Consider the following 11,470-nt stretch of genomic DNA (forward strand, 5'->3'; position numbering starts at 1 on the left):
TCTCTCTCTCTCTCTCTCTCTCTCTCTCTCTCTCTCTTCCCCCTTTCTCTCTCGCTCTGTCTCGTCGCACGCGATGTCCAATTAAAGCTCTCGAGCCAGTGACTCCAATTAAGACTCTATTAAATATACACCCGGCGCGTGTGTATCGTCGTCAAAGCGAAATTCAAATGGCGTTGGCAATCCTCCTCCCTCCAATTCGCGCTCGTGTATTTGCCTCGAACAAACGACCCCGGTCGTAATAAAGTTGGCGCTAATTAACCGTGCGAGGTCCCTTATCGCGCATTATGGAACATACTTGCCGCACCGTGCGGCGTCTTTCCTGCCACGGTCGTTTTACGCGTTCTCCCTCGCCAATTTTATTTCGTGGTATCGTATTAAGCGACGGCGGTTCTCTCTTCCCCATCACCTAGGGTAGAAATCGTGCGAGTTTGATTTAGACCGTAAATTTATTCGAGGCGATTTTAGCAATTAGTCTCGGGTAGGAAACACAAAGATTTTTTTGTTAATTAACCGCGGCAGTGAGAACGATACAAAGATCGTATAGTTGGAAATTTAAGTGAAGTTAATACAAAATGGCTTCAGGCGACGCTTGCGAATTTCGAAAGGGCCAAAGTGACGCGAGGCGGACATTTCAGATCTTTAAAGTAATTTTAGCTTAAAGCAAGTTTAATCATTTATGCAGATAAGGGACACTCGCGGAATTAATCGCGCATGCATTATCGGCAAGCATATTACGCCACCAAAGTCCCGGTCGCTCCGCAGTCCATGGTACGCATATATAATTTAATGTCATCCACTGATTGCTTCGGAATTCAGGTCACGAGTCACGACGCGATACCCGCCGCGTGCAATTTGCGCCCGGAGGCGCACGTATATGCGCGTCGCCGTCGCGATATTGCTCGAGATAATAACGGCGATTTATATCCCCGGAATAAGAGCCACTCACAAGTTAGCCGGGACTGCGCGACCGTAGTCGCTTTTCAGCCACCGAATTTGAACCCGAGTATTCTACAAAATTTGGTTAGGTTTCTACGGAAAGGCTACTTGCGTCTCGCATTATTAACTTCTCTTTACGAATAAAAGCGAAACTATTAAGCGCTTATTAAGTTTAAATTTAATTAATATTCTCGCTGCGATCTTTATATCAAAGATTTTTATACTGAATTGTTCGAAATAATTTTTGTGAATTTCATAAAATATTTCAAATATTGAAATTTCAAGCTCAAAAATAATATTTGCAAGCGTGTCGAACCTTCTGAATCGTCGGTTTGATAACGTTTATTTTTTTTTCATCACTGTACTATACTTGCATATTTTAACGCATATTTGCAGTGAAATCACCATTCCATTAACAATTTATAATCGCAAAAAATGTCATTCCGCTGAAAATTTACACGACCGAACGCTGACAAAGCCATACATTACGCGTATTACATAAATCGCGTCGCACATAAATTATTTTACCGAAGTCAATGTCAAAGCTGATAATTTATCGGAGAGTGTTTCGGATTCCTCTCTCGAACGACAGCCTAGCAGATTTTCCGCGTAAAAGCGAATGAGTATAATTTTAATCGTCGACTCGCGACGAGCGAAATAATACCGCTCGTTACTTACTCGATTAAATTATTATCTTAACGCCGCAATTGGTTGGCCGCGGGACAGCGTGATAGCGTTGTCTTTGCATTAAATTGCGCCCCGGTCGCCCCGGATGACCCGATAATTCATTTCCAGACATATATTACGCGAAAGAGCAGGAACGAGTAACTTGCCCTGAACGCAAAAAGAGAAACTTAATTATGACTTCGGCCCCGCGGCGCCATTGTACGGCGCGTGATACGACGCGACGAGAAGGGCGTTACACTAAAAAAACCGATATAATTTAACGTGCGCGCCGCTCGAAACTTGTTTCGTTAATGCGGAATACTTTATCCGCGGTAATTCTGGGAAAGGGAGTTCATCCCGCCATTAACAGGATTGAGCGGAAAAATTATCGGGGTGTATTGCACGACAGCCGCGGATTAGTAAAAAAAAAAACGGCTGAGTGAACGGACGATCGGAGTAAACGCGATGTTTTGGCGTCCGCAGTCGAAAGAAAATAAAAGAAAATAAAATGAGCTGAATCATAGAGCTAAATAGAGACGTAGGGAAACGTCAATCCGCCCTCACGTGTAAAAGCGAAATACTCGCCGAATTTAACATGGCGTTCCCAGAATTACATCCTTTATTTCTACTCGCGCGCAAAGTCCGCGCCCGTTGTGTTGTTTGCGAAAATAATTGTCGCCGTTTATGGAGTTTGCTCGCGCGTATACTTTCGCCCTTTCAGCGTCGCACACGAGCGTTGTATTTTCGAGCGTTTCTGCCTCTCGCTGTTTGCATTGAATTATGCCGGCTTTACGACGACGTCGTCGTCGCACGCGCGTGTGTAATACGCAAAGGTAAATACGAGAAGAAAAGGCAGAAGCACGTAAGCTCGCGAGAGTCCCGCTCTCTCTCTCTCTCTCTCTCTCTCCTGTCTCTCTTTCCCGCCGCCAAATTCTCCGCCGCGATCTCGCCAATGCGCTTAAATGAGCGACAGGCGCATGGCAGCGTACGCCAGATGTAACGTTGATATTTCCCCTTAATTCCGAACAAATAGTCTCGCACCACCAGAAACTCTTTCCCACGCAGTACGGCATACATTTATAATTGAACGTTTAATCAAACTTTTTTGTAAAAAGATTAAAAACGTCGAATAATATATGAAAAGCGGAAATTTCAACGGCGGACAATAATGAAATTCGAGATTCCCTCACGATTTAATGAGAGAACTTTATTGCGACGTGGATGGCAGCATATCGCGCGGGATTCCTTATATAACCGCGCCGTTGTGGAGACTACCGTTTGGTATGCCAACGTGGAGAGATCTACCAGAGATATCGGGGTGCATGGCTTGACGATGGCTCGATAAGGGTACGGTGCTGTGACGGCGCGCCGCTGCATTGTTTCTTGCCGACGTTGCTGCACACAACGCAGCGCTGCATCGGCGACTCAGTGGATTGCACTTAGCTTCTCCGCCGTGTTTCTTGCGCCATCCCCCTTCGCCAATAAGGCGACTTCCTCCGCTGGGTACGCTCTTCTTTCTCTCACCCCCGGTTGCTTTATCCCTTTCGCTTCGCCTCGCCGACCCTGCCGCCATTGACCGAAGCCGCGGAGGTCCAATAAAAGCCCATCCCCCTAAGTTATTCCGCGGATTTTCGCGAGTTCGAGGGTAACTCGGGGGGGAGGGGAACGGAGGACGCGGGAGAGCAAAGCGAGGGTAAATTTTCAAATGCGTTTCCACAGAAAAAAACGTGGGGCGCGAGGGGAGAAGAAAGTGGAGCGAGAGAAGAAGCAGGAGGCGAGCGATGCAAAGACGGCGCTCACGATTCATCGCGTTTCGAGAGCAACATCGGCAGAATTTAATATCGAGCAACGAAAGTTTAATTAGTCGGAAGTTAAGAAATCGCGACTCGGCGGAATTCGCGCCGACAGACGGACAGACAAGCAGACAGACGGACGCCGAAACGAAACGATACCCCGTCCATGCCGTGTTTATAAAACGCGGCAATGCCGCGATGACGAGTTGTAAAAAAGGAAGGTAGAAGCGTTTAAGAAACGTCCTTATACTGTAGAACGTAATGAAGATTTCTCTCAATGGCGCTTAACTCGGTTGGATTATATGCGGACTTAAGGGGAAAAATTTAATTAAAACTTCAGAAAGATGTTTTTCAGGCATTTAAATGCGAAACAAGTTTGCGAAAAAAATGTTGCGCGCAACATTGCCTATAACTTTCATCGCTACAAGATATGCCACGATTATGTTTTTAAGCTACAGTGTTTTAAATTAACTAAATTTCACACTAAATTTTGTTAAAGATTTCGATCAAGTTAATTCTAATTAAATTAGATAATCATTCATTCGTGTACTTAGTTAGATATTATTTAATCCAATTAGGCTTATCATATAAGAATGAGTTCAAAATTTGCTACATACGTTAAAACATACACTGAGAATCGAAAAACTGTAATAGTCTCTGAATTTTCGTTCATTCTCCACTTTTAATCTCAATACACAGATGCTTACTTAAAAAAAAGTAATGTCTACTAAAAACCACAGTAATATCTAAAGATTAAGATCGTAAGCGATACTATCTGAAAGAAATAATTACTGAGAAGTTTCATTATTCAATCATGTGCGATTCAGTAACCATTATTGTTGGCTCTCTATATTCGTTCTATCGCGCGAATTCAGCAGAGATATATAAGATTCATAATAGTTACTGTAGAATAGATTGTTAGCTCAGCGTTAGCGTATTAGGCTGTCATTCCGGAATCTTAGGTTCAAATCCCCCCCGTCAGTATGTTTTCAAAAATTATAAAACAGTGCGTAATTTTTATTAATAAAATAGAATATATGTAAAACCACGAATATACATTAAACTATAAAAATATTAGGAAAAAATAAGAACCATTTAAAAATAAAAAAAAAAAATTTTTTTTTTCCGTTAAAATATTGCACCGGAATCATTACTGGTCTTTATCGTAATGATTACTGTGAAATCCGTACTAGTTACTGGGAGAATGTTTACTGTAGTAGTGCGTAATGGTTACTGTAGTAAGAAAAACTAAAAGTTGAGAGTAAGCAAAAATACAGTAATTATTACTATTTTTCAGCTCTCAGTGTATATGTTACATGATACTCAAATAATCAAAAGAATACATTGCAGAAATACACAAACAAAAATTTACAGTTTAGTAACAATGAGTTTAAAGCTAGAATTACCGATGTTCTAGTTTGTACTGCAATTGTAATACTAATTGCCGAATGCTCTCAACCGAAATTAATTGGATGTTTGATTTTTGTCAAAGCGACAATTTTTCTAGAATTCATTGTAAAATTGTAAACGTTAAAATAATATTGCAGCTATATAACCGTATCGGGCTCCGATGAACAAAATTGCATTATAAATTTACTACGCATATATATATAAAATTCATCGATACATCTCTTATTTGTGTCATGACACCATTTTTATATATACTATTTTTGATTGCCTAGAATTGCGAGATAACTAACACGTTGAAATGTAATGTACAGTATTTTTAACGAAATTGTATATACACATATTTTTTTTAGAGAGAAAAGAAACAAGAATTATATTTTCTACTACTTTCTCTACTTTTAGTTGCATATTATTTAACATGTTACATATCTGTACCTTAGAAGTAAAAAATCGTATCTCCAGTTTTCGTCAAAATGGAGTTAATACATTTTTCAGTATAACAGGAGCTTAAATTGTATATAATGAGAAAGCGTCTTATGTCTATTATTACTAATTCCTAAGATACGGTGTTAAAAAAATGTATCAAAAATTTTTATAATGTCTAATTTTTAAACCTGGTATAACGTGTTATTGGCAGTTGTACTATTAAACGTGTCAGTTAAATTACTTTACTAAAAATTTAATAAATCAAGTTGCTACTGTCATTTAATATCTAAAAAAAATATATCGTTTCCCTATTTAAAACTTTAAACCTTAATTTCTCTGAATTTATAATAATGGAGATATGATTCTTTACCTCTAAGGTATTATACAGATACTTGTTTTTTTACGTTATCGCAAAACTTAACAAATTCTGTTTTTCTCTCAAATCAAGCTTGGACTCCGGACATTGTTCATCACGCGGGACTTATGCCGCAGAAGCTCGTCGTCTGTTCACGACGCGCTTACTTGGCTCGCGAAATTTTTCCGAATATTCCGCATGGAGCCGGGTCGTAAATAAAAGGGAATCGCGCAAGTTTCGCGTACCCGGCGGCAGCGGCGGACTGTTCGGGACCGCAATGTGAATTGCACACAGGATTTTGGCTGGTGTCTCCCCAACCCGGAGTCAGAGAAAAGCGTCGATTCGGCGTCGCGGTGCGCAGCGACCACCAAGTTCTCCCTCGTTTTCTCTCTCGCCTCCCATCTCCTTCTGTCTCTATCGATGCAAAAAGACGCCCTCGAGAAAACGAGATCACCTCGCCGACGAAGGCGGCGAAGATGCTAAACTCACCGGGAACTATTCGGCCGTCGAACTAATTTAACGCTCGGTTTAACAGGGACCGAGCCCGACCTGTCCTCGACTTGTTCCACTGCGATGCGAATCGTGGCCATAAAGGAGCCGTCGACTATCTCGATATGACTCTCGCTCTATCTCGTCGACGAACTTTCGGCGGAGATCGACATTATCGTCGATAGTTAAATACCTTCCGGTACGTTTTAGTTACGAGATCGCACGCCTCGTCTGCTTAATGAGAATTCACCGTAAATTTAACTTAGTGTTCTTCGTAAGTCTGGCAATTCTCGCGATGCGTTTCGGAAAAAAGTTTGGTACGGTTTTTCGGTTTGGAAGCTTTTTGGCCTGAGAGCCGGACTGAAGGCCGAACCGAGAGCGCGTTGGAGAAATTCCAGGGATCTTAATTAATGTACGCCCGGGTGCCAAATGGTATTTTTTTTCAGAGCGAGATTTTCGTGAGTCGCGTTAAATTAGATGTTACACATTCTTCTCGGTTGGCCGCATGTGTTAAATTATCTTGTTAACTGAAAATTAACGTAAAACCGACGGTAAAAGCTTGCTTTTATTGTATAATGTATCGAGGTGAATCAGTAAAGAGAAGGAATTAAACCTCTTATCCTTCGTAACTTCCTAAAAGCTATGAAATGGATTTTATAATAAATTTTTAAGTTTTCTCAGTTTAATAATCTCGCGAAGATCTTTCAACGACACAACAAAAGTAAATATTTTCGCGTGTTGGAACACTTTGGCGAAAGAGCCACGCGGCGAGAGCTGCTAAGCGTTGTAAAGTATCGGATGTTGGCGAATACTGGATATTAAATTCCATCCATCCGTTTAGCAAACAATCGTCTCGCAAACATTCTCGAATGTCCTCGCGGACTAATTTTTCCTTCGCGACAGAAACGCCGACTCTTAGAAGCAAGGTAAGCTTAAAAATTGCAGAGGGATATCGATATCACGTTCGCATGATCGACGGGGCGATATTAAGCGACGCCTTCTTTCATTTCGCGTGGCCTTAAAAATTTCAGTTTCTAAATGGTCCGCGATTCGCACAGCTGCACCCAGCTTTTTTTTAATGGACGTCACCGCCTCTCTCGCCTAAAAGGCTGCGCTTCTCTAAAATGCGGCGGCGAAGTGTTATAACTCTGACGTGTCTCTGGCACGAAGAGCAACGAAGGGAAGCGCGGGAAGCGGCGAGAGGTCGCGAAAAATACGGGGGCGGATAATGGCGGTGTAGGCGGCGATAGCAAAAAGAGACGGAAGGACGCTGAACCGCGAAAACACTAACACTGACTCGACAAAGCGGCGCTAAGGCTCTTTCGTCTCGGCTACGTCGATTTGCCACCAATTTCTCACCGGCAGCTTTTACGTGCCCGCAGAAAACGTATTTTCCACGAAAGATATAAAAAAGTATTATTTTTCTTGAACATTCAGTCTGTATTAACAATATATATACTCGTACATCTATCGTTAGCTTATCAATTTCGCTTCTCTTAATCAACAATACGTTCAACTTCTTATTTTATAAAATCGCAACGAGATAATTGGAGCGTCCTTAAGTATGCTTAGTGAAAGAGGATTCTATAGTGCAGGCGACACTTTGTGCGTCTTCTCGGAATTTTCTATAACAACTCGCGTCAGCGATACCCCTCAACTTCGCGAACGCACAAAGCGTTAATTTAACAGCGAGCGATGTCGATAGGAAGCGAACAATATGCTCGTCCGACGCTGCCTTCGCCATCTTATCGGCTTCAGCGCGTGCGGCCGAAATAGACAAGACGGTGCACTCTCATCATTAGCCTCCCATTGTTCCGTAGTTCTCCATCCGCGTTCGACCCATTTTATGCCTTATCAGTCAGCATCTCTATTGCGCGCTGCGCCGGGTGAAGTACGCCGCGCCGGCGAAACTGCCGAGTTCTCACGGCAAGATCGTCCGTACCGCTGATCGAAATTACCGCGAGTTTCCCGCGACGAGATCGTCAGACACCCTTTGTGCCGCTACGGTTTGAATAAACGCAGTACACCGCAATGACTTCGGCTGAATAATAAACAAAATAAGCGAAAACGAGTCACTCATGTCGTAAATTAATCAGAGCATTGCTCAAGCAAAACATTTAAACCTTGAACGTATTATATTTAATTTCAAAGTATAAATGGTGACTCAAAAGTCTGAATAAACTTTTTAATTTGAGAGAATTTATAAAGGTGAATTAAATGATGAAAAGTTGTAATGTTGAAAAGATATGGTTTCCACCAAATTTCCGGATGAAATGAGACTGTCGCATTAAAAACAATTTTTTTTCCTTAAAAGGAATATTTAATCAATTCGGACAAATTAGGCGATTTTCTCGAATCTGTTCGTACGTGACATCGCAGGTGCGGCCTGCCCGTTGTCCCTTCAAATACCGAGCATATTTCCGACGACGTCGGTGCACTTGGCTCAACGGGTCGGCAGAAATATCGTCGGCGAACATTTCGGCCATTAGCATTTCGGACACTCATGATTTATTCATGAAGAAAGCGCCACGTGTGAACCGGCGACTACCGGAGGCCGAAGGAGGAGGCCAAACCACCGGAGGTCGGCGGCGGCGTGCGGGAAATGTGCAACAATGCATCACGATTTCGCTATGTGCGGAAGGGGCAAAGCGTGAGAGAGCCGTGTATAAACGTGTTTAGTTAAGTAGATGCGTAAAACGTGGGATATATCCCGCGGGCCGAGCATGGACCCAAGAAATGCTACGGATAAACGGCCGCTCACGTACAGGGTGGATCACAATTATGCCGCCAGAACGTTTCGCCCCCGAACACGTGAAACGTAACGGGCATAAGGGATTAGCGAGATGTAAGAGATCACTCGGGGAATGTTTATGCATGGGCCGTGAGTGCGCGAAAGACGCGCATTTGCATTCTTTTAGGATTCTCGAGGGAAAAGTATTTGAAATATATTGAGCTTTATATATGAAAAAAAAATGATACTATAAAATATTAAATTTTGTGCATAAAAGATCTACTACTTATAATATATATATATATATATATATATATATATATATATATATATATATAATATATAAATATAAAATGTTATTTAAAAATGAATAAAGCTAAGCTGTATTGCTGTTCGAAAATAAGAAAGATAAGGTCAATACTACAACTTCGTTTAATCGGCAACGCTTATTGGTATATTTCTGAAATTGCTAATACCATTAGACTGTGTTAATTACTGCTTCATAAATTAATGCTTCATTATTATTCAGACAGCTTTCTACGTGCTTATCGTTAGCTCCGAATTTTCCTTTCCTCAACTTTCCCGGACTTTCACTCGATGAGATACGGGCTGACGGACTTACGGACGAGGACTTACCGGTAACCACGAGCCTGGCGTACGAGGAACTTTCCACGGTGTCACCGGTGACGTGATGCACCGTGCGGCACCGGTAGGTCGAGTGAGCATCGGCGGGTGTCACCGAGAAGATGAGCAGTTCTCCGGTGGGCAGCATGTGGTGCTTCTCGCCTGCAAGCCGAAACAGCAACAATGTCAGCGATATCGCTCGGGAGAACGCGGAACGTTTTGCAGCGCTCGCCTATAATTTCGGCAATGTATTTAAAGCGAAAAATTTCTCTTCGTGAAAATTTAAACGAAAATAGCAATCAGCAGTAAGCGGAACAAGATAATCATATTTCACTCGATTTTATAAAAAAAACATCAAATTAGATAAATAAGAAAAAATTATCGCACAATTGATTTTACTATAAATTAAAGCTCTACATTTTGTATAAATTAATTAAATTGATATATTGTATTAGATTAATTCTATAGAGTATTATGTATATATATGTATAACGTTAAAGAGGCGGGTCTTTGCGAATTCAGAGGGAAAATTATTTTCAAATTCATCTCGACCTGCTTTCCCCTAAAAGCGCGACGTGAACTCCACGAAACGCTCAGTGTGACGCATTTTTCATCGACTCGACTTTCTCATTCTCTCTGCCGCCATTCATGCCTGCCGTCTCCGTTGGGCTTCCATTAATATGGAAATTTCTTTAATGGAAAAGCGCACGGGCGAATCTCGCGCGCGGAAGCGGCTGGCTATAAAAATTGCGTCGCGAGAAACAATAGTATACCTAGCTCCAGAGAGAAAATGATTCGCGACTAGACTCCTCTGGTAATAAAGGGGCCGCCTCCGCGTTTAAGCGATCCCGTGTGTGTGAAACGAACGATCAGCAGCAGAACCACGCTCGACGCGCTGCTGGAACGCAAAAAAAGACAAAGTATATCGGCGCGAGTGAGAATCGATACTCGTAAAAATTCGAGCGTAACCGCTGGATGGCGAGAGCGTGCCCGCTAGCGCACTCGGTGGCTTAAAACGGTGGATGCCTTGCTAAAAAAAAAAAGATTAACGCCTCTCGAGTGAATTCCGCTGACGATCGTTGTTGCACGCGCTCGTGCCTCCCATCGTATCCCCGAGGATGAAGCTTCGAAAAAAAATTATTTAAAGAGATTTTAAATAGGGGCACTCTGATCTCCCTCTCTCTTTCTCTCTACACTGTTAAATATAAAAGATAAAATTTAAACCCAATACCATGAGTTAAATGACATTTTGTTATTTTTAACTACCACGTGTGTCGATTAGTTTGATTTCATTGGTTTAGATAAGTTAATATTTGTTAAATTAACGATAGGGTAACTCGGGGGAATATGCCATACTTAAGAAAAATATGATTTTTTTTCCTATTTATCTTTCTTTTTTAGGTATCTTTTTAGGTATTTGCATACTGGTCCCCATGTGGGGATAATATGCCACATATACAAATATGTATATTAATTTAACTTTAGAAGAGCATTCTTGTCTAAAAACATGTAAAAAAAATATTTTTATTACAATTTCAATAAAACACTAAGAAAATTCTAAAAAGCACGTTGTCATACTTGTCATACTGTACTTACCCCATAAAAACTATAATACTGACAGGAAGTAAGTAAAACTTGGGCAAAACGTCAGATATAATATTTTTTATAAATTTCACATTATTTACAACAACGCTCCTAGCTGTAGCTTTGTTAAACATAACGAGTGGCATATTCCCCACACTGACATATTCCCTCCAGTTACCCTATATTGAGTAAGAGCAGAGCGACTTATGAGAATAGTTAAAAATGACTCAAATTGAGTAAAATTGTATACTATCTTAACAGTGTATTAAGTGTATAATTAACAGCGTTGCCATCTCCTATTGAAATTATGAAGAAACTTGTTCACGAATTTACATTTATTAATAATTTTGTCGTAAATATGATAAGTTGTCATGCTATTAACACAGATTGTAAGAAGCAGATTAATCTCTTATATTACTGTATTAATGAACATGTCAATAATAAATTGATAATTAACGC

General features: G+C 41.1%; 1 protein-coding gene across 3 annotated transcripts in view; it reads right to left on the reverse strand.

The window, feature by feature from the left end:
- The window catches only part of LOC112465174 (Down syndrome cell adhesion molecule-like protein Dscam2), a 162,594-nt gene that overhangs the window by 58,262 nt on the left and 92,862 nt on the right, over positions 1-11,470 (reverse strand). For all 3 annotated transcript variants that reach the window (XM_025032604.1, XM_025032602.1, XM_025032603.1), the window contains exon 5: positions 9,440-9,589. In XM_025032604.1, the coding sequence (XP_024888372.1) occupies positions 9,440-9,589 (150 nt within the window). The remainder of the gene's footprint in view (positions 1-9,439; positions 9,590-11,470) is intronic.

This window comes from Temnothorax curvispinosus, unplaced genomic scaffold, assembly GCF_003070985.1.
Source record: "Temnothorax curvispinosus isolate PA1 unplaced genomic scaffold, ASM307098v1 QBEX01014974.1, whole genome shotgun sequence".
In the NCBI taxonomy this organism is placed as follows: domain Eukaryota; kingdom Metazoa; phylum Arthropoda; class Insecta; order Hymenoptera; family Formicidae; genus Temnothorax; species Temnothorax curvispinosus.